Genomic DNA, 23,458 nt, shown 5'->3' with positions numbered 1-23,458 from the left:
GACCTGAGAGCGCTGGACAAGGTAGACCAGTTGTCCCAGTGTCCCCAGGGGGCTACGGGGAGGGCTGGGGCAGCAGCCTTGCTCTCGTGCCCTCTCCTCCGTCTCCCACCGCGGTTTCTCAACCCGTGGTGTGTGGCGTGCTCGTGATCAGTTACACAAGCAGGCAGTCCCTGAAATGAGTGCAGCGTGGGGTTTTTCGTTGTTTTTTTTTAAAGTGCATGTTCTCTTGCAGGCTTCTGAGTGTTTAGAGGGGGGAGGGAAGTACTAAACATTAATTTTAGACTAATCTTATCTGGCTGTTTGGCAACGTTGCACAAGTATTTGGAAGACTCTTTTCCATTAGCTAGGTTGTCCTGTGGTTAAAAAAAAAGTGGAGGAAAAAGCGTTCTTGATCTCCCTGTGCTGCATACGGGCTCTTTTGCGTGCTGATCTCTGTGCACATCGTTCCGCCCTGCGCCTCGGGTGCTCACCCAAGCCACGTGGGCTTGGTGTGGTGTTGAAACTCACTCCATCCTGCTTCGGAGAGCCTGTAACCACCTTCCCACCTCCCCAGCCAGGCAGTCTGAGCGATTTCCTGACTTGCCCTTAGTCTCTCATTGAAAAACAAAACTTTCAGCCTTGTCAGTCGCCTGCCCTGAAAGGCAGGGAAGGTTGCTGTACGCCTGTCGGATCGGCTGCTCGCTTGGCGCGTCGGTGGCACGTAGACGTGAACGTGCTGTCACACTTGGTCAGAGAAACGCCCAGCCGGCCCTGCTTCGCCAGCAGAGAGCCAACACGTGGGCAAGCAGTGGTGGCTGGGGGCTAGGTAAGTCCCAGATATAACTGGCCCTGCTCCGGCACGTTCCCCCGAGCAGGTGGGATGTCCTTTTGCAGCTACCACTGGTGTGGGTCAGCCCGTGCAGCTGTCCCCCTGCTCAGCAAGGGGGCTGGGATGCACTCCTTGCTCGCTTGCACATTCGTTTTCCTCCACGCGTGCTTCAGCACGGCTTTAAAGAGCTGTGCTGCAGCAAAAAAAAAACATCTTTTGGGGATCTCTCGTACGGCTAAGCTGGCTGTGCTTCGAGCTTGGAGAAGCAGTGGGCACTTTGGAAGCGCTGCTCGTTGGATGGTGCCCAGCGCCTGACCTGGAGAAGCACCGGTGGGCGCAGAAACCATTTTGCTGCCGCGGGCCAGCACCCGTAGCAAGAGCAGGGAGGCGGTTTCCAGGCCTGATCCCTGTTTTCTCCAAGTTTTCAGGTAAAGCCAGAGCCTTCTATTTTCCCAAATAGACGAGGGACGTACCAAGGTAGGACCCTTCCTCAATTACGGTCCAGCCACGCAGGCGTAATGATAAGGGGAGTGATCAGCGTGGGACTGCCCCTCGCAGGAGCTTTCTGCTCGTTGGCTCCGCAGGACAAAGCTGCCCTGGGTGCCCTCGGTGTTCCCAACTCGCCAGAGTGCTCAGGCTCTGCCTCTTGGAGGAGAGCCTCTTGGAGGGGAGCTCACTGGCACGGCAGCTCGCCGGAGTGTGTTGGGTCTGGCAGCGCCTCCCAGCCCGATCCTGAGAGCTTCAGGCTGGAATTACTCAGGAGATCCTTCGACATCAACACAAGTCTGAAATTCCTCCCGGTTTTCCCCTGCGCTCAGCTATCACCCAGCCCCAGAGCCCGAGGCTCAGCACCGCTTTGACCCGACCGCGGCTCAGCACCGGGCTTTTTGGATTCATCCTGGCTGCTGCGGGAGCTCGGTGGGAGAACCTCACCTGGAGCGCGGCCAACCCCACAACCGTGTGAGCGTTTGTGCGTTGACAGCAGCCAGGGAAGACTGACAGCCTTTCGGCTGGCTGACTTTATGTACAAATACACTTCCCTTCAAAGGCTCTGCCGAGCCAAGGAGCGATTACTCCAGGGCTGCTGCAGAAATATCACCGTTTTTGAAGGTCAGCATCTGCGTGTGGGTCCCGACACCTTCCAGCCCCGGAACAGATAGGTCCCTTTCTGTTGTGCAACCCCTTTCTGGGTGTATTTTTTTTCTGCTTTCACCCAAAGCTTGTTGTCAGTACAGGTTTCCTGCAGGCCTGCTTTACCTCGAGAGGCTCTCCTGGATCGTGGTGTCTCCGTATGGAAAATACGGGCTGCGGTCACCCTGCCAGAACTCCACCTAAACGTTGGGTTTTCCAGGGAATCGGTGGTCCGCGTGAGTGCTAAAATGTTTAGCGAAGTGTTCACAGGCAGTCCAGCACGCAGAACAATGACTGCACGGGCTGGGGGCTCAGCTTCGTGCTCCTGGCTGCGGTGGGAACCCAAAATCAAGGGCCTGGGACCTCCCTGGGGTCCTCGCTGCTTCCCCAAAGTTCAGCGTGGTAATTTAATTGGTTAATTTAATCAGTTAATCAGGGATGTGTCGTATTCAGTGCTGTGGCAGTGAACCTGCTGCTGTGTTTATGCTGGCAGGGGAGGCTTTTTTCCACTCCTGGCTTCCTCTGCAAATTGGACGCTTCTGCTTTGTGCTCTGCGTTTGTAGAAATGCAGAGAAAGGCGGCGTTATCGGAGCGAGGTTAGTGCTTCGTCACTGAGGGTGACTCTCAAACGAGGAGGAGAGGACAGGCTGCGCTCGTATCTGGGTCAGGAAGAGGGAGAATACGACCAAAGTTGTGCTAGGGGTGGGCAGTTTGCATCTATAGGAGCAGGAGACTGGGGGGACCTCGGAGAGTCGCGAGAAGATGCGGCAACAGCCGAGGATGTGAGGAGTGCAGGGAGGAGATATTCGTGCTCTGCCTCGAACAGGAACCGTTCAACGTGGAGAGCTCGAGACCAAGGATGCTGAAAGAAGGGATCGTTCCTTGGGTGAACGCGAAGATGACGGAGAGGAGTTGGAAATCTCTAGGGCGGGAGCTGCTGGAGCGGGTGGCCCGATGTCATCTCCGTGGATGTGGTGTCTGGTTTAAACACCGAAGGGTGGACGCAGTCTGCCAAACCCGCAGGTGTCCGTGCGGCACAGCGTGGTGCAACCAGCCGCAGACGGCTGCGGGAGAACTTCCTGGGAAGTAGCTGAGAAAAGGAGAAAACCCAAAGGAGAGGAGGCAGAGGGATGCCTGCCTCTAGCTGGTCTCTGGCCCAGAAATCAGAACAGACAGCGTTTAATTCAGCAGCTCTGCACGTTGCTGCTCTGTTCTGGCTGCCTTCTGCCTTCTCCTGTCCTCCCTTTACTGCTTTTTCAGAAACTTCTCCTTTTTTTCCCCCCCCCCCCTTTAGAGAGAGGCAGGATTTAGATCTGGGCTTGTTGCTCGCCGCATCTCTCCAGTGCCTGGCATAATGGATCCGTGACCTGACTTAAACCCGAGGGAGCTACCGTAGTGTAAATATTTGATGGAACTACAGCCTCCCTCTTTCACCCTGCTTCAGTTTTTCAAGCTAAATCACGGGAAGGTTTTCCTGAAAGACACTTGTGGGCACGGGCTTGCTCCTGCAGTTCTTGCTCTTCCTTCTAGAGGCTGTTCTGTTTCCGGGCATCGTTTCAGTCTTGCGTTGTATTTATGCAAAATGCGAGTAGTACAAGTAAACACGGAATTATATTTGTGTCGCAATATGTGGAAAGAAAGGGAGCTGACTCCATATGTCAGCTCTTACCCAGATGGGAACCAAGCTGCCACTCAAACTGCGCTCGCTCCTGGTTCGGGCAGAGCTGGTGCATCGCTGCTGCTCCTCGGGGCCGCGAGGTATTTCTACACTTCTGTGGCCTGGTTGGAAGAGAAAACTCTCTTTTCTTTTTAAATGGATTGAGTCAATACCCCAGATTTAATTTTCTTTCCTGTTTTTATAAGCAGCACCTTTATCAGGAGCGGTTGCTGTTAGCTGAAGTAGATTGTAGGTTCCCACCTGGGCGGTGTTGTAGGGCTTTACAGGGAAAGGGATGGTGATGTGGCAGAGGAAGCAAGGTTTTATTTTACCTTCTGGGAAGAAGCAGCAGCCAGCAAGGTAAGATCTGGGAGCTGCTTAAAGTGGTGCAGAAACAGGGGCTACAGCCAGCCCTTCTGGGCAGAGCTGAAATATATAGGGACCAAGAAGAAGTGTATAGGGACTTGAGCAGAAGTATATGGGACCCTGGATCCATTTTCCAGTGAAGTAACTGGAAAACCTAAATCTGTTTCCTTGGCCCACATCCCTTGTGTAGCGGGGACAGGTCCCTCACCAGGGGTTTTAGTTCCACCCCCCTACTGAAAGGGAGGAGTTTAGGAGCAGGATTTGGCATCCCATCCAGTCACCCGAAATGCTAAACTTGTTTTTTGGGGTCGATGTGCTTTACTTCTATACAGGCTACAGTGCCAAGCGTGGCATGTTATAATCCCTCTAATATTTTTGCTTTTTAAGCTCTATTTGTGGGAGAAGGGAGAGTTTTTTTGAGGCTCGGTCCGTCTTTAACTCAAGGTTGAACGACGTAGCCGGAAAACGTGGCTTTGTGTCTGGTAGCAGCAGCCAGAGGCGTCCCTAAAATACGAGGCATCTTCTACCACGGTGTTGTAACTCTTGAACCAGGGGATTTTTTGCTCCTGAATGGCTTACAAATGTAGATTAATGTTGTAACTTCAAGTTACAGAAAAACTTTAAGAAACATCTTTAAAAAGAGACAAAAACTTAAACTAGAGCTTAAAATTTGTGCTTGGTTTGTACTGAAATGATCCCTGCAGCTTATAAATCACTGAGATGTGCGGTTAATTGTGCTGACGGGCAGTTCTTCTCAAGCTAACGCTGGACCACAGCCTTTGTGGTACTGCTGTGCTGTGAGCGGGGTTTTTTTGAAGTTCAAGGGAAAGGCTGAGGACCCCAGGGTCAAAATGCTGGCTGCGTATTTTAAAGGTTACGTGGCTATATATAGCAAAGCCGGGTTTTTCTGTGAAAATAGTAAGCAGAGTCCTTGTTCAGTAAATTCCAGATTTCTCTTGGTTTAAAAAAAAAACAACACCTTTGGCTGTTTTCTGCTATTTACCAGTGTCTCTTTTTGCAGGATTCATGAATAAAATTTTCCATCCTAACATCGATGAAGCGTAAGTAAATCCCACGTGTGTGGTTTTTCTAAGGCTTTTGTTTAATGGTAACTGTGTCCTGGCTCTGTAATAATATGCCAGACTTTAATAACACTTCCAGCTAATCTAGCAGTCCAAAGGATGTCTTCTAAAGTTAACTTCCAGGAGTGGGTCAGGCTGTAGGCAAGATGGGGAGATGCGTGCTGCAGGTTCTCAGATGTGGTCTTTGTACTGTAACGTGCCTCACTTAAAAAATTCGGAGCTGTAAGACCTCTTCTCCTTGGCCTCATGCTGGCTTTCTTGAAACAGGGAGGGGTGCTGGCTTAGCCATAGCTTCTTCTTTAGCCGAAGTTTGTTCTTGATAAAATGCTTTACAGTAGAAATCAGCTTTGCCACATTATTTCAGTTCGGGTTTAAGGGGAGCCACCTGCACTTTAGTCTCTCCAGTAGGTCCCCGTATGGGTCAGCTAATTCAGTAATGGCTCCAATTTGCTTTCCTTTGTGCAGAGTACAAAGATTCGTGTAGTTAAAGGCTGTCCCCCTCTTAACCACAGGACAGGAGTAAATCACAGCTTATCTGAAACCACGGGGCGAAGGCAGGGCAGTGGAAGGGGGGTAGATTGTGTTAAATCCCCAGAGTGTTTCTGAGTGTGACTGTGTTTAATTCAATTTTTTCCATATGTTTCAGGTCAGGAACTGTATGTCTAGATGTAATCAATCAAACTTGGACGGCTCTCTATGGTGAGTTTTGGCATTCCCCCGAAAAATCACACGAGCATCCCTATTTGGTGGGTTAACACACCACAGACACAGATGATCTTAGGCTGACTCCTTTTAGTTAAATTTTAGTCTTCTCACTGAGCCAACGTCATGTGAAAATACGATTTTCATGCGAAAACACTTTCGTGACCTGTCTTTATGCCAGAGAGGCAAAAAGAAACATTCCATAAACTTCACAAAGAATCGCTCGGTCCATTGCTTGGTGGGGTCTGGCAGCTACGCAGCAGCACCCAGGGATGATTTGGCAACAAAAGAGAGGAGAGACTGTATGGAAAGTGAAACCTCGTTTCAGCTACCCCATCCACGTTTTGCACGTGCGTTGGAACTGCTGTTCTTTGTGCACAAGGCTACGGTCCCACTTCTGCAGAAGGTGACAAGGCGACACCAGAAACTTTCTCATGGCAGCATCACTTCAGCGCAGGTTAGGAGGGGATCGTGTATCTAATAACTGCACTGCTTGCTGCAGAAGGTTTGGGGTTTCTTGTTATTCCTGGCTGTAACTCTCCTTTGCAGAGCTATAACAAGGTCAACTGATAGTTGAAGATCCATTGAAACAGCATTTAGGGAAGGCGGAAGTTGTTAAAAGGACTACATTTGAGGAGAAAAGGAATACATTTGAGAATCTAGTCTAGGTTGGCTGTGTTCTAAAAAAATATAATCTAAAAAATAAACTTCTTCAGGTGTTCCAATTCTGTGTTATGGAAAAGTATTCAAGGAAAACGTACACGTCAAATCCTTCACGTTTTCCCTTGAAAACCCAACTTTACCCGTGTAAGCTGGAGTTTTCAAGCAGTTGCTAGAGAGACGAGCCACTTCACCTTCCTCACGAGCACAATTTGTGAGGGAATACTAGACTTGGCGAGCGCTGGGTGTGAAATTGCTATAGCAACTTGTTGAACCTTACTCCGAATCAGAATGCCTCGAGTCCTCCCGGCGCGGCTGCGTGGCGTACACTTCGCATGGTTTTGTTGTAAAGGATTGCCTTCGCCGTGACCCAGGCGGCGTTGCTAATGGAGGATGAGAAGGCTTTTGTGTCCCGGGAGAATCTGATGCGAGGCGAAGGAATTAAAGCTGGTAGCAAAGCAAGCCCTCTGCTGGGGATCAGCCTGCATGGTTCAGCTGATGGCAGAATCCAGCTCGGTGCAGGGCCTGCTGCTGTTCCACAGCCTCAGTGCCACCTGCGGGTCACGGGGGTGGCTGGACAGAAAGAAATGGCTCTGCTGTGACTGCGGGGCTGGTTCTCTGCCCTGGCAGACGGGTGTGGATGTCCTCTCTGTTCTGCAGCATGCTCTCACAGACGGTCACGGCGGGGCTTCTGTGCTATTTCCAAGCGATTTCATAGGAAGGCTTTCTGTGAGAGGTTTCCTAATGAGCGCTGCTGTATTTCTGTCACTACTCACAGAGGTAGAAAAAATATCTTGGGCTTTGCTTTGCTTTGCTTCTGATGTATTAATATCAGCAAGCTTGCAAAAAAATCTCCCGTATTTTTCCTTGTGATATCGATGTAAGGAAACTTGAAAGTATCAGGTGCGGATTTTGTACAGAGCACCTTTCAGTAGCTGGTGAATCTTGGCATTACAAAGTGAAACTTGGCATTACAAAGTGCGTCTTTTGGCAGTCCTCTCGTTGCAGGCTCCCCTCGCTTTACTGTAGGATGCCTTGAAGCTTGCAGAGAGGGTGCTGGGATGACTGCATTCGCTCTGCCCCTTCGGTTAGGAGTCGTCAAACACCAGAGCGCCTACAGCTCTCCTCCTCGCTTCCAGGGCTTTACCTGAAATAAGGAGGCGGCCCGCTTCTGAACACAATCAAAAGGGGGAAATAAGATTCCCCAGTGCTTCCCGGCACAGCTGTGTTGGTGGGAGCGTTACCCCTTGGAACCAGAGCGCTCCTGCGCTGGCAGAGGAACTGGGTCAGAGAATTCAAGGAGGAACTAAGGTGGAAGAGACCCAGAATAGCCACCAATAAATTCATGAGGACCTCGTGGCTAGGCTCCCCGTCGTTCCCTAATGAAGTATCAGGTCCTTAGCGCTATCGTTAGGCTTCCTGCTCACATTCAACTAGTTCTTGTTAAACTAACGCTGCTTTTAGTGATTGGAAAGAAGGGGGACATCCCTCGGGTCTCCTTAAAAATAATAATAAAAAATCCCCGCAGTGTGTTCAGTGAGTCATGGTAGTTTTTAGGACTCTGCTCAGCAGACACTAGGGTTTAGGTGTCCAGTGGCTGTAAAGAGAAGCCTGATCTAAGCCTGCTCGTGGAGAGACTTGAGCCAAGAGCAGGTGGCACCACAAGCTGAAGTTAACTTCTTGCTGATATGTCTGAACCCAATCCCTAGGATGGTGAAATTGGTTTTCCAAGGAGAGGCCACTCCCAAGGCCATGGCAGAAAGCATTCCTGCCGAGCGCTGTCACTGTTTTTGTGGTCCCGTTTCGGATTCAGATCCTTCTTCCAGTTGCTGCTGTGCTTCATCCTAGGACTAGTTGGTGGCACTGAGCGCTCAGCGTGCCACCAGTGGCAAATTTGGTCAAGGCTCTCACCCTGTGTGTGCTCTACAGGGCTTTGTCACTGTCCTCTGCTGGCGGTGGAAGGGGCAATGGTTTCTAATAGTAGAGATTTCAGGGTAAAATCTCTTAGTGGTGCTTAGTGGTGCCCCTGCGTAGCAGAGACCAGTTGGTTGTGACCTGTAGCGATCGACACCGTTGACTTTTTGCAGCTGGGTGATGTGGTTCCAGCTATAACGACCCCCGTGCTCCTGAGTGTATATAAACCATGGCCTTTCTTCCTACCAAGCAGCAGGGTTTGTGCTGGGCAGGTGACTGGGGTGGTTGTAGCACGGTGTCTGTATGTCCTGACGCATTGATGCAGGAGGAAGGAACAGACAGCTCCTGGAGTCTCCCTGGCCTTGGGTAGGATCAAATAAACGCGTTCAGAAAGCACACGGTGGTAGATCCACAGAGGATGTAACCTTTGGGCAGTAGCACGGACCTGCCTGGACCTGCTGCCCGGCTCTTTGGAGGCTGCATCTTCGGTGGTGGGGTTGGAGCCTGGTTTTGTGTGGCTGCAGCCCGGAGCTGCAGGAACTATTTGCACAGGAGGGCTGTAGGAGCTCTGCCCCCCCCCACACACACACACCCCGAGGTACCTGCCCTCTGTCACACCTGCCTGAATTCAGCAGCTCTAGAGGGGGCAGGCGATGCTTATCCGTGGGCAGGAATACTCTGATAAAAGACATGGAGAATATTCAAAACACTGATTAAAAAACACACGCTGCTCTGCCTCTATCAGCAGCTCCCCCCCGCCCGGGTAAAGCAAAACGTGGCACGCAGCCCTCCTAACCCCGTTTAATCTCTGCTCTGGGGGGGTTGCAGAGCCCTTCCGAAGCCCCCGAGGAGGAGGAGTGATGCAGGGCTGTGGCTGAACACCCCCACTTGTTGTCTCAGGGATGTGGGAAGAGGGCTTCGTGCATCCACCAGCACCAGGAGGACGTGGCCTGGGGGGGATTATTTAGTGACAGATGCCAACTGGCACTGCGGTGTTACTGGGGTCTCTTTGCATCCTGTGAATTGGTTTGGGTCTCAGGGGGGGCTTGTTGGTTGCTCTTTCTGTCAATGCGGTCGTCATCTAAGGCCCTGTAGGTGTGTTGTGCTCGAGGTAAGTCCGTTTAGTCACGGAGCATGAGATAGATACCCATAATGATGCTTACAGAGGGAGGCAGAAGTGGGAGAAGAACTCAGTGAGGTGGGATGGGGGGAATCATGCTGGTTTTGTTTTTTCTCCTTTTATTTTTAAGCCAGGGCTAAGCAAGTCTCCACTGATGTTCCAGACAATTCACCTTCCACTTCTTCAACCCGCAGATATCTGTAGCTACGTTGTAGGGATGTTGAGTAGTTGGTGAAGGTGGCTGAAGAGCTGCAGCATGTCTCCAGCAGCAGCCACAGCCGTGTGTGCTCCTTCCCCGATGCCTTCCTCTTTATTTTAACTTGTGCCCACGTTTTCAGCGTGTTTGCCCAGCTTTGTGCTGCTGTTCCAGTGTCAGTGCTTGCAGGATGATGAATCTGACTGATTCTAGGTCTGTGGATGTGAGCGACTGTCTTTCTCTTGCAGATCTCACCAATATATTTGAATCGTTCCTGCCCCAGCTGCTGGCCTATCCTAACCCCATAGATCCTCTAAATGGCGACGCTGCAGCCATGTACCTCCACCGACCAGAAGAGTACAAACAGAAAATTAAAGGTAAGGGTATTAATAACACGTTGTGTTACTAATAACATTAATAACAGATTTGTGCCCGTTCCTTCCCGTCACAGCAGCCCTGTTCGTTTTAAAGGAAAGTAGCCTGAAACAAGGGGTGGGTGAACTGATGCTGCTTGAAGATGGTATGCATGGTGTGTGCAGTGTGTGGCCAGGGTTTTAACTCGTTAGCAGATCCTAAGCAGGGAGGTAACATCAAATCCTAACCTACTATGCTTGTTTTTTGGAGATCGGGGAAAAAAATAAGAAGAAAAGGTACGTCGCTGAAGAAAGGGACAAGGAAAAGTGCTCAGCTTAAATGGAAATATGCAGTTCCCAATTACTGAATAAAAGTGCTTGTTAGCAGTTCTGTGGAAATGTCTGAGAGCAGGAATCAAAGAATTGGCAATACCATTACAGAAAGCACTTCTGTACGGCGACAGAGCAGGAACTCTCAGTAAATGCCAAGCAATCCTTCACTGGTGCTGCCTACTCCAGCTGAGGCTTATTAGTGCTCTACCCTGTTCAGGGAGTGCCATTTAAGAAAGCTGCAGGCCAGTTAGTGATGGCTTGAGGAGTATGATGAGGGTAGATGGTCTTGAAGATGCCTCTGATGATGGAAAAAGGCAAAGAACTGGAGGAGTTTTAATTTTGAGGGCTGAGTGGGGTTTGAAGTTTGGACACGTCAAAGAGACCTTCAAAGAGGAAGGGACTGACTTCTCCTGGGATCACCAGGAGCAGGATGTGGTCACAGGCTTCCAATTCAGCTCGGGGAGCCTAGGCTAAACGTTAACAGTGACTGGGGAGGATGGGTGAGCCCTGACAGAGCCTGTGAGGGTGCTGGTGTCTGCCTGTGGAAGGACAAATGAAACCAGTCAGGAAAAAAGAGCCAGTAGCTCCTGGGGATCAGGGAAGGGTCCCAGGAAGGGCTCTTATGGATGAGACTGAGGATAGAAGGACTAATCCTGGCAAACTAAGTGAGACACAAACTGAATTAGTTTTGCATGCGAAACCTGAGAAATGAGAGAAAATAAGAATACGGGTGCTTGGCCTTCCCCAGAGTCAGCTGCACGTAGACAAGAGCGGAGGCAGTGGGCCTGTGGCAAAAGCTGTGGACGTTTTATCCCTCGATCCAGTGATCACAATCAGTATTTAATTAGATGTTGGTAATTTTAATCCCGTAGCTGGTAATTCACAGCCTTTGGTCCGGATTTGGTCTCCAGCTAAATTTTGAATAGAGATCCTGACCACCTTTTTTTTGGTCCCTGGATAACCATGAGGCTCGTTTGTCTGTGGGAGCCCAGCCAGCAGGGTGTGCAGGGCCTGCTCAGCAAGGAGAGCATCCCCCAGCAGCACCATCTAATAGTCTTCCTGCGCGAGATGGGGCAACAGCTTTCCTAACAGCATTGCGACATCCCCCCTGTGTTCAGAGAGCGCGGGTACACCAGAGAGACGAGGGATTTGGTGGTGGAGCCCTTTCATCAGGGCTGCCACGTCACGCCGGAGCGGTTAAACCTCGAGTTGTTTTGTTCTGATGCAAAATGACCCTTCATCAACTGCGGGGTTTTTTTTTGAGGGTGGAACTCCAAATGAGGTCAAGCCAAGCTGTGATTTAAGTGCTGAGTTATCCAGCGCACTTTGCTCGACTCCTCTGACAGCTGCGTGACAAGATCGTAAGAACTACCCTGCAGAGCTGGCCTGTTCGGTATCCTCAAGTCCATTGCCTTTTTTTTCCATATGAACAAGCTTCAGGCAAAGCGGTTTGTCACACAAAATCTCCAGGGTCAGCATGAGGGATACTTTGGGTGTCCTCTGTGCTTTAATGAACCAGGGGGGGAAAAAAAAAGCACCCTGGAAAAAGTGATCAGACTGATGGTAGCCAGCAGCAGGTGCTGCAAGGAACATCCCAGGGCCTGCCTACGGGAGGCTAAATAGGGCAGTCTGCTCCCTCCTTTCCGTCCCAACAGACAGATACAGCCCGTGAAGATGATCTGGAAGGAGATTGAAGGAGTTGAAACATGTCTCGTGTTCCGTGTACCCGAGAGTCCTGCCTCTGCTGTCTCTTCCCAGGCTTGCGTGACAAGCAGAAGAGAGCTAACCATTGCCGTTCCTTATTGCCGTGTTTTTAAAAATAGCCTTGGACACGTAAAAACTGAGGCAATGGATTGTAACAGCTTCCCTGCTCTGGGAAACTCAGTATTGCAAATACATAATTTATCGCTGCTTTTCTTCATTTTTTAGTTATGAGCGCATAGAGCAGTAGTGAAGAGACAAGCGTAGACTTAGAGATGTTGCACAAGGTTTGGAGCTGCCGTGATTCTTGGTATGAGCCCCAAACAAATCAGGATCTGTTATGGGATGTGTAAATATTTAATACTACTGATACAAAGCTGGAAAATGTGATGCTTAGCCTTAGAGCCTTTATCTTGATCAAGCAGTAAATGGACGCAGAACCACGTCTTCCTTAAAAATCTCCTTTTTTTTTTTTTGACACTCCTCGGCAGGGTGCCTTGTATTACTGCTGGTGTGGCACCAAAAGGTGGACTCCAGACAGGCAAAAGCGGCTCAAGATTAGCTTCTGTTGGGCTGTTAACTCCCTTGTGTCTTCCTTTTGCCTTCTCTTTGGTAGATCTAGCATGAAAGCTGCTTTGGGGAAGGCAGGGTGGTGAGTAGCAGCAGTCAAAGGGTGCTGAGGGGTGGGTTGGGTGTTGGTGCTGGGAGCAGAGGACACCTCTGGGAGCAGCTCTCCCATCCTGTCTGGTGGCTGTGAGGTTCCAGCGTAGCTGTGCTGGTGTTTTGAAGAGCTCACAGGCATGTACCAGCCACAGGGCGTAATCACAGCTTGTTCTTCTTGCCCCAGGGTTTAAAAACAGATGGATCCGAGTGGAATTTCCCTGGTAGGAATGGGTACATCAAGGCTTTTCTTTGTGGATTTGAAGGGGCTTCTGCGGAAGACGGTTTGTCAGTATTATTTAGATGTTTCGGTGTCCTTCCCTTAATATTTTCCCTTAATAAACTGAAGATCCAAGTTCAATACAGTGTTCAGCACAAAAGCTCCCTGGAAGCTTGACCTTTCTGAGATTAAACCTCCAGAAAGGCCCAGCCCAGGGGCCTGGTCGTTTTCCTGGGTAGAGGATGGCATTTTACATTTGACATGCTTTTAAGTCTTGTTTTATCTGAAACAATTTAGGTTCAGGCAGGTCTTTTCCTTTTCTTTTCCATAAGAAATGGTGGCTTCTGTGTCTAAATCACCGGTTGCCGGAGAACACATGAAGCAGGCAGTGAAGGAGCACTTCTGGCCCCCTGTCCTGCCATCCTAGGTGGGTTTGGAGTAAACGTAGAGTGAATCTGATCCTGAAGTTCCCAGGAAGAGGTTACTATTGTCATTGAGGGCATCCCAAGTCTTGCAGCAAAGGAACTTTGGTTCCCTTTGGATTGTGCAAGAAATAACAGCTTATCTGGGAGATCAGTTCCTGGAAAGCTCCAGGGAGTGGCCGCTACAGGGACGTGTCCTGTTGGCATCATCCCATCTCCTTATCTCTGCTCGTCGTCTGCTGCCCACCCACCCATGTAAATCTTCTGAAGGCATGATGCTTTTTTGCATCCCTCTTTCAGTCACTTCCTCTCGTCTTTAAATGTAATTAGGTCTGCTGCTTCATTTTCTCTCACGTTGCAGTGTCCATCTCTTTTGGCAGGCGGCCCCTGCCCCAGACTCTGCAGCACCCGATCTCTGCTACAGGTAGGAGATGCGATCAGGCAGGGCCTAAGCACCATCATATCATAGTCCAGCACCTTCTGAGAAGAGGATTTTCAGTGACCAGAACCTGAGGACGGAGGACGAGGGTGCCTTTCTGTCGATGTTGTGTGCTCCAAGAGCCCGGCAGCACCCTGAGTCTCTGCAGTGCGCGGAGAGGCCTCGAATGCTCCCTGCTCCCTGGTGTTTACGGAGCTGCCTTTAATACTTTATCAGTTCTTACAACTTCTGGTAAAACAGATTTGAACAGCAGTTTCTGCAGTCCGAGTGAGCGAGTTAATAATGTATCTTAAACAGTCAGACTGAAACTACGTGCGTCATTAGACTGAGGCTCTTTGGGCTCAGAAGCATCTTCCAGCCAGCTCTCACGTAGAGCTTTTCAGGGCAGAGCTGGTCTGCCGAGGCCACCGGCCGCTCCGTCCTGCGGACCCCTCCATGAGGGTTTGTCTTCAGGTTCTGCCCATACCATCCTCCTGGGCCTGGGGGAACTACCTGAGCTCCGTGTCCCTCTGTCAGCTCCAGAAATTGGGGGAACGATAAGATTTCTTGCCAAGTATTTTCCCTTCCATTAGGCTGAAAGGAAGGGCAGTCTTAATGCAGTCTTTAAAAAGCCCAGTCTTTGAAACCTGTGCTTTAGGACTTAGAGATATTAGGTGTGTCCTCCTGCAGCTCTGCAATGCATCCCCCTGCCAATGGGATACAGAATAAAAAACTTCTCTGTGCTCCCGGAGCAGATCCTTGTGCACCTCATTCCCTTCTGTTCCCGGGGAGAAATAAAAATTCACAATTCGGAAGGCTGCTAGGCTGGGGCTGGTACGTGACACGTTTCTGTGCAGGGACCCATCTTCGAGCACGAAGGGATGACGGAATTCTCCCTCACTTTGGTGTTTTAATATTGCCGTTTGGGGGAGGCTTTGCGTTTTAGTACCTTCGTGTCTGGAAAGGAGACGAGTTTGCAGCTGAAATTCCCCAAAGGCAGCGTAAGCACAGCTCCCGTTTCCTTACTGAAATGCAGGGTGGAAGAGGTGCTGTCGGGATGTTTCTTCACTTGTTTGTGCTCTGAAGCTGCTTTTTCAGCACGGATGTGTAGCAGGAAGGCTTTCTCGGCCGAGATAACCCGCGTGCTGAGGGCACCAGCCCCTCCTTGAGCCTTAGAGGGGCTGCTCCAGGAGCCAGGAGGAAAAGGGGACGTGCTTTGGGTTTTCACTTTAAACAAACCTATTCCCTTAAGCAAACCTGTTCCCGCAGTAGTCTTCTGCTCTTTCTCTATCCATTCTTCCTTAAACTCCACTTAGGCACAGTCTCTCCCGTCCCAAACTGGGGACATCTGGTTTGTTCTGAGATTTCTTCTCTTCCTCCTCAGTCTCACAGGTAGGTTTCAGTGACTCTTGTCATGTGCTATCAGTTTAAACTTTCCGATCATAATTTTTTTTAAAGCCAGGCTATATAATAGTGACATCTCGATGGCTTTTACGTTTGTTCTCTGTCACCGTGGAAGCTTCTGTTTTGGCAGTAAATGTAACCCTATTACAGTAAATGTGAGAGAAACTCTACGAGGGAGAACTTGGGTTGTTTCTAGCTGTGTGTGTGTGCGCCAGTGGTGTGGGAGCATGGAGACTGCACATCTTCAAGGGTCTTGCACGTCTTTGAATGTCTTCAAGTGTTTTCTTACCGTGTTCCTGGACAGTGCTGCCTTTGGTCAGAGGAATATGGTCAGCCCGCGGTAACCGCTATAATGCACACGATCTGTCAAACACGTTACCCCGTCAGCTGTTAGTCCTAGCTTAGCCATCCTCTGCCTGTTGAATATATGCTGTTTAATGTCTTCTCTTTTCTGTCACACGCAGAATACATTCAGAAATATGCAACAGAAGAAGCACTAAAAGAACAGGAAGAAGGCACCGGGGACAGCTCATCCGAGAGCTCCATGTCCGACTTCTCGGAAGACGAGGCTCAGGATATGGAGTTGTAGTAGAAGAGGCAACCTGCTTTTCAGAGAGACTCTAATTTCCTAACCATGAGAAGCAGACTATAATATTCATATTTAAACAAAGCAATTTTTTTTATTACTAAACAAGGTTTTTATGAATAATAGCATTGATATATATATATATCACCCTTTAGATCTTGATTTTCTTGGTCATTTCTCAACCCGAGGTGCATAGCATATTCCCACATTCCATTTTGGTAGCAATATGCAGCCCGAATGCATGCATTCAGATTCCATTTGGCCAAGTCAACTTGTGTGCTACTGAACTGTCAGCTACAACAGCTGCCCTGGTAGGTAGGGAGTTAGCCGAGATGTTTGCTTTCTGATCGATGTTTCCAAAGACACCACCTTGGATGCTGACGTGGAACAGCGTTTTCTCAAAGTAACAAAAAAAATCTGGGGGATAATATACTAACCGCGTAGATCAGACAGTGGAATAAAAGGTGCTCCTTCAGGTCAACCTTGCTGATCGTATTTTGTGTGGAGTCACATTTAAAAAAAAAAAAGTAAATAAAAACCAACACAAATGCATGGAGCTATTCAGAGCATTGAAGCTTAAGAATTCCGACTTGGATTTTCAGTCCGTTTTTATACGTGGACTCCTGCCTGCCCTTCTGAACTGTAGGGACTGACAACCACTGGTCTATTTGCTTTTGGGACTTTTTGAAAGCCTTCATCTGGATGTTGCTCACTTTCTTGGTCTGGATTACGAGCTGTTCCCTTCGCGGGAGGAAAAAAAAAACACACAAACAATGCTCTCTAAGCAGTGCTTTGATTTAGCTGGAGCACATGTGAAGTCAAACTCTTACTTTGTCATAGTTTTTGAAACTGCTGCCCTTTAATGGCTTCAAGTTTTGCTTTTTCTCTTGCTTGAAGTATGGTTAAACACCTCGCAAACACCTCTGTCCCCTAGGAGGGTTCTCTGACCAGATGGATTAGCCTTGCTGAGAGCTTCAGATCCACGAAGATTGGCCCATTGGCTGTAGTCCACGAATCCGTCGGCACTGATTTTATTTTCCTTTTTTTTTTCCCCCTTCTGCACCAGCTTGGTAGCCATCTGCTTGTGTGTGTACAACAGGATTAAAAATTTCTTAAAGTTAACAAAGAATATGATCTAGAAAAAAAAATTGAGATGAATAAAAAAAGACTAAAAGCACCAATTGAGGAAGCAAGTGAATCTGCTTGTTTTGTTGTTGTTTTTTTTTCTTCCTTTCAGGACACTTCTGTATGAAACGTTTGATTTATCTTGGTGTCTTTCAGCGAGCTGAGATTTTTGTTACGATGCTACAAAACCCGATATAGCAAATGTCTACCTGGGATGCTGGTATACTTGAACTCGGATAACTGTGTGTTGGAGGTTTGAACTAAGATGGATTTCCAATCAGAATGTTGAATGTTACCTGCTGTATTTTGGGGGGTTTCTGAGGGGTTTGGACAAGATTATTTTCATTTGTGGTGCAACCTACAGCACAGTGCATGGAAATCGACCCACCCTGTGCAACTCTCGAGCGGAGTTTTGGATGTCAGATTGGGACATTTTCCTTTTCCCAGAAGTGTTTTTTTTTTCTTTAGAAATGCCACCAAGCTTCGAGTCAGTGGGGTTGGAAGGTTACAATCCTCTTTCGAATTCATAAAGCACAATCAATTTTTTTTTTGTTGTTTTGGAGAAAAAAAGAAACGACTCGTACCATTTTGCTTTAGCATGATTTTCCTTAATAAAAATATACAAAGAATTTCCTTTATGTTAATTACGGGCATGAAGCAAAGGGTTTTCCTCCCCTTCCCCCCCCCTTTTTCTTTTTTGTTTTGGAGCAGTAATGTAGGGCTGTGGCTAGTGACTGTGCTGAAGTTCTCTATCTAGCATTTGTGGCTTGTTGGAAGGGTAATATTAACTATTTAACATGTAATGGTGTACTTAACTCTTATCTAGCACGCTGTTTTTTCTCATTTCTTTGGGGAGGGAGGGGCCACGGGTGGCTGGCACTGTTTAACTCGCTTACCTGCTGACCCCGCCGTCTGCTTGTGCTATAACCTTTACTGTAGGTGCTACTTAGGAGTAGAGCAAGTGCTGGGTGGTGATTTCGGTTTAAAAGGAGAAAAAAAAAAAAAAAACACAATAAAAATTTGTATTTTTTCAATATTGTATAAAAATAGTGTTCTAATTAACCTCCTCCCCCTTCCTTTGCAGGTAACCCTTCCTCTCCCCATCACTCTGTCTCCCCAGGTCAGATTCGAGGCATCGCGCTCGCCCCTTCCCCTCTCCTTTTGGGGGATGAGCGCAATCCTAAAGAAGGTGCCCCCAGAATAACGGTGTGAGGACAGAGCAGGGCTCGTGGCACTAGTCCAGGCTGCCAGCTTGGGGCTCTAGAGCTGGGTTTTCCTTGGAAAATGCCCCTGACCGGGGTAGCACTGCCGAGCTGTGCCCAAAATCACCACCCTGGCACAGCACAAAAAAAAATCCGCTGCTGCCCGCAGGTGTGCGTGCCCTCGCTGCACGATGCTTTTAGGGTAAGATGCTTTTAGGGGATGAGCTGGAAAGGGATCGGTGCTGTGGGCCGGGAATGCCTGCTTGTAGCCTCCTTGCACCGCTCTTTTTTTTTTTTTTTTTCCTCCTTCGTCCTGTGTCATTTTTCACCCCTTGGTTTCCGAGTCTTCCTCGTCCTCCTCCTGAAAGAAGCCTCCCTCCCAACAAGTAGTTTGTAAATAAAACCCTCTACGTGGTCTGGAAGGGAAAGGTGGAGCCCTGTTGCAGCATGGTAGCTCTTCTTTGGGTCAGCTTGAGCTTTTTTGGTTTGTTTTTGTTTTTTTTTTCTTTGAATTGTTCAGGAACCAATCTGGTTGTCACCATGCCCTCTGTCGTGCGGAGGGGAGCTGCTCAGCCCCCCTCTGCCCCCAGCCCCAGGCTCGTCCCTGGGTCCCCAAAACTTGCTGCAGCCCCTGGGTGCCGACGTGGCACCGCGTCGCCTCCTGCTCCTGCCACCTCCCGTTTGCTCTCGGGGTTTTGTTCTTTTATGTGACCTGAAAAGCTGCCTCGCCTCTTGGTGCACAAACCACCCCGGCAGCTCCTTGGGGACCCCTCGGTGTCACCGGCACCTTGCCTCGAGGACGGGGCCGCGGTCCCCAGCCTCCTCCCCGCAGGTGCTGTGGGATGGAGCCCACAAAGCCCCTTTGCGACCAGCCCGAGACCCCACAGCCTGGCTGGGACGAGCGGGGAGCCTCATGCAGACCCCACTGTGGGTGGGAGCCCATCCCTGGGGCAGGGCAGGAGGTGTTTGACCATTTTCTCTTCTTTTCCTTTCCTTTTCGCTTGTCCCAGTCCCGCTGGCACTTTAAGCAGGGGTGTTTGCAGCACGAGAAATGGCCGTTGTCTTACTGCCTGTACTGGTACCTAGCGTGCGATACTTGAAGAGATCGGGGTGTTTTGCCCTTCATTCGAGTTTAAGGGTTTTTTTTTTCTTTTTTTCTTTTTTTTCTTTTTTGTTGTTCCCCCATTTTTTCCCCTGCGTTGTGATGTAGTGGGCACGTCGCCGCCCGGCCGAAACGCCTCCTCTCTCAGAGTATAACCTCTCCCATAGTTGTGTATAATGAAAGAACTGTAAACTTTTTTTAAATAAAAATAATGTCTATACCTCGGAGCCTGCCTGGTGCTTGAGCCCCGACAGCTCGTTCTCGCAGGAAGGGTCCCGGGCCCTTGGTGCTGTGTCCCAGGGGGGCTGTGTGCGTGTGGCCCCCTGCGGCCAGCTTCGGGCTGGAGGTGGAAGCCAAGCTCAGGGCTCACCCAGTGCCTTACTGGGGGCACTGGGAGAGCCCCCTCCTCCTTGGCTGTCTGCTTGTGAGCAGCCAGGTGACAGCGCTCAGCACCAGGGCTGGATTCGTCCCCTGGAAGAGTCCCATCACCTTGAAAGTGCTGTGTGATGTTGGGGGGACACCCAAAAACGGGGCTGTGCTGCACCGGGTGCTGAGCACGCACCGCTTCTGGGGACTGGGCTGCAGGGTAATTAATGCCCGTGGGATTTGAGGTCCCCAGAGGTGACATTTTGGGGGGCAGGACAGGGACGGGGACAACAGCCCACCTTTGCGCCAGGGTCCTGCAAGTGGCTCGTCCCCATCCTTGCTTTCCTTGCCGCAGCCCCGAATTTTGGGGCTGGGGACCCTCCCCTCGGTTCCCCCAAACAGCCCCCCCCCCCCCCGGCCTCTTTGTCACCCTCCCGGCTGGTGGCAGGGTGCCACCTGCTGCCAGCACCTGGCCTGGCACCTTCGGGTGACACTGGGTGCTGGGGTGGGGGTGACACCCCGTCCCAGTGCCACCTCCTGGGGCCACCACCAGCCCTGCGGGCTCTGTCCCCTGCCCTGGGGAGGGAGCAGGGCAGGGGGCACAGCCCTTTGTGCCCCCCTTTGTGTGTCCCTCCCCCGGCAGGGGGCTTTTTGGGACAGCTGGGGGTGGCGCTGTCCCTTCTGCCCAGCAGGTGGCCCCCGAGCCCCACCAGTAGCCTCCCACTCTGCCCAGTACGCGCACAGCTGGGCGCAGTGCTGGCGCCCTCCGTGTCCCCTCCTGCCACCTCCCACCCCACCAAGCTCACCGGGTTTGGGGCTCGGCGTGGCCGGGGATGGGGACATGGGGACACCCCGATAGGGGTGGGTGCTGCTTGCTGACCCCAGGAGCACCCGGCGGCCTCATCCTGCCCAGCTGTGTGATGCTGAAGGGCACTGAGCAAGGGTGCCCATGGGGCTGTGGGTGCCATCCCCGGGGGAATTCGGGTGTCTTCCCCATGGGGTGACGGGTGCCATCTCACGGGGCTTTGAGCACCAGCCCTGAAAGGCTCTGGGTGCCTTCTGCGTAGGCATGGGTGCCATTCCCATGGGGGTCTGGGTGCCAGCTCCATGGGACTTTGGGGGTTTTTTCCCGTGGGGCTCTGGGTGCTGCCTCCATGGAGCTTTGGGTGCCACCCCTGAACGTCTCTGGGTGCCTTCTCCACAGAGCTTTGGGTGCCAGCCCCTTGAGGCGCTGGGTGTCTTCCCCATGGGGTTTTGGGTGCCATCTCCACGGGGGTTTGGGTGCCTTCTCCACAGGGCTGTGGGTGCCACCCCTGCAGGGCTCTGGGTGCCATCTCGCGGGGCTTTGGGTGCTTCGCCTGTGGGACCTGGCTGCCAGCCCTGCAGCTCGGTGGGTGCCATCCCCATGGGGCTCTGGGTGCCGTCCTGGTGGCTGCACAACCCCTGTGACATGGGGACAGGATGGTGATGCTCAGGACTTCGGTCCCCAGGCTGCTCCAGGGGGTGAACGGGATGTCCCCCCCCCTCCACATTTTGTCCCCATGTCCCAGCAAGTGTCTGGGACCTCGCAGCCCCGGCGGACCCCCAGAACTGCTCCCTGTCCCCTTTTCCAGGCTGGAGCTGCCGGTGCCCGAAGGACCCCAGCCCCATCCGGATGCGCCCCTCCAAGGGCTGCCAGCGCTGCAGCCTGGCCCCGGCCACCGACCCGGGGACTGGGGACGTGCAGCTTGGAGCGGGCACCGAGACAGGTGACCCCAGGGGCCGCGGGGGACACCTGAGCCCTCTCCGCCTGCCCCGCGCCGGCTCCGGTTACGGCCCGAATTGTTCCCCCGGCTGGAAGAAATGCCGTCAGCACCGCGGGTCGGATCGGTGGCCATTACTAATGCATGATGCTCCGGCGGGGGACGGCTGCGCCCGGCCCCCCCCTGCAATGGTGCTGAGCACCCCTCCCGTGCCACCTGAACCCCTCAGGGAGGACGGGAGGGAGAGAGATGGGTTTGGGGAAGGGACTGGCTCCATCCGGGCCCCAAATGCCGATTTGGGTCAGTGCTGGAGGTGCGGTGCGAGGCAGCAGGCCGGGGCCTGGTAAACGAACGCGTCCGGCTGGAGCGCGAGCGCGGTGCGGCTGGAGCCGCGGCCACGTGGAGGAATGGTTCTCGCCCAGGAGGGACCCAGGCGAGGGCGAGAGCGGCTGCAGCTGCCCTCAGCGGCATCCCTGCCGCGTCCCGGGTGAGCAGGAGTGGTCCTGGGGAGACCCCTCCCAGCGCCGTGCTGGCAAACGTCGCCCTTCACCCTGTAGTCGGTGGTCCTGCCCCACGTGCGGCCGTGGTTTGCAGCCAGGGGCCCTTCCTCTCCCCGTACTCCTTGGTTTGCAGCTCCTTTTCCCAAAGCGAGATTTTTCCTCCTCTTCTGTGCCCCCGTTTTCTCTGGGAACCATCTCTGGCTCTTAGGGACCACCCCAGCTCTTGGGGACTGCGCCAGGCTCCTGACGACCACCCAAGGTACCTCCCCTCCTTGGGGACCATCCGAGGATCTTGGGGGCCATCCAAGGCTCTTGGGGACCACCCCACATCTTGGGAACCAACCTGGGGGAACCTGAGCCCAGCAGCTTTGCCCCAAGCTCCTCACCCACCCCAAATAGTGGGGCACAAAGCTGGGGTGTCCAACCCCAACCCACCGGGGTGGGACACTGATCCCCTCACATCGCATCTCAGGGGTAGAAAAAACAAATAACCACCTCCCTTGACAAGCCCCCATCCTCTCCCAACCCCTCTCCCCACTAATATTTCCCCCCCAAGGTCCAACCCCATTTCCAAGCCGGGTTCTCAGGGGGGTTTTGCCAGCCCCGGCCTCACCACAGCCATAAAAACGTGCCGGGGAGGGCCGCGTGGCTAATGTACTCGGGTTGCGCTCCCGCATCCCACCGCATCAATATTGCATTATCGTTTCCATCCCCATCTGAGCCCGGCGAGGAGCCTTGGAAAGAAACCCGGCCCCGGCCGAGCCCCGGCCCCGAGCCTCAGCGCCAGCGGGGCGGCTCTGCCCGGCCCCCGCCACCTTTCCGGAGGCTCCTCCGCATCCGCGCGCATCAAATATTCGGGTTAGGAACAAAGCGAGGCGGTGTAAATTTTTAAACAGGGCCATTTGCTCCGCTCAGCTTCTGTAGGGTGAGGCCTCGAAGAAGTTTCGGCTGGATCCTGGCGGAGCCGAAATATTGACGGTGCCGGGGAGAGGGACGAGCCCGGCGCCAGGGGGTCCCGCACTGCACTCAGGATGACATGGGTCCCTTCCGTGGACGGGGTTTGCAGCCCGGCCAGCCCTACGTGCCCGTTCCACCACGGTGTTGTGCACCCACATGTTACCCATGGTAGCACCCCGCACCTTTTGGGGTGTCGGAGCCATTTTCTGGGGTGGTGCCTGCGGCATGGAGCTGCTTGGGGGCATGGCGAGTGCAGCAAAAGCTCGGCCTTGGTTTGGTGATGGGACCATCCTGGGGGCCTTTGGGATCATCCAGAGCTCCTTTGGGACCATCCTTGCAGCTGGGGACCATCCGGGGTGTCTCCCTGCTTGGGGACCATCCTGGGCTCTTAGGATCTATCCCAGGCTCTTGGGGACCATTCTAGGTTTTGGGGAACATCCCAGGGAGCTTCCCTTCTTGGTGCCTGTCCCAGATCTTGGGTGATGAGCCCAGGATGCCCCCCCTGCTCAGAGACCAGCTGGGATCTTGGGGACTCTCTTGGGGTCTTGGGAAAGATCCTGGCTACTGGGGACCATCCCAGGCGCCTTCCTGCTTGGAAGCCAAGCCAGGTCCTTGGGGACCATCCCAGGTCTTTGGGAACCATCTCGGGCTCTTAGGGACCACCCCAGCTCTTGGGGACCACGCCAGGCTCCTGGGGACCACCCAAGGTACCCCCCCTCCTTGGGGACCAT

General features: G+C 52.1%; 1 protein-coding gene across 4 annotated transcripts in view; it reads left to right on the top strand.

Moving 5' to 3' along the window:
- Positions 1–17,487, top strand: part of UBE2H (ubiquitin conjugating enzyme E2 H) — a 51,673-nt gene extending 34,186 nt beyond the window's left edge. For all 4 annotated transcript variants that reach the window (XM_040545494.1, XM_040545504.1, XM_040545495.1 and 1 more), the window contains 4 exons: positions 4,984–5,023; positions 5,691–5,743; positions 9,885–10,013; positions 15,612–17,487. In XM_040545494.1, coding sequence (XP_040401428.1) covers positions 4,984–5,023; positions 5,691–5,743; positions 9,885–10,013; positions 15,612–15,736 — 347 coding nt within the window. In that variant the 3' untranslated portion in view covers positions 15,737–17,487. The remainder of the gene's footprint in view (positions 1–4,983; positions 5,024–5,690; positions 5,744–9,884; positions 10,014–15,611) is intronic.
- The last annotated feature ends 5,971 nt before the right edge of the window (positions 17,488–23,458 follow it).

This window comes from Cygnus olor, chromosome 1 (assembly GCF_009769625.2).
Source record: "Cygnus olor isolate bCygOlo1 chromosome 1, bCygOlo1.pri.v2, whole genome shotgun sequence".
NCBI classification, from domain to species: Eukaryota; Metazoa; Chordata; class Aves; order Anseriformes; family Anatidae; genus Cygnus; species Cygnus olor.
This window is presented reverse-complemented; position numbering and strand designations above follow the sequence as displayed.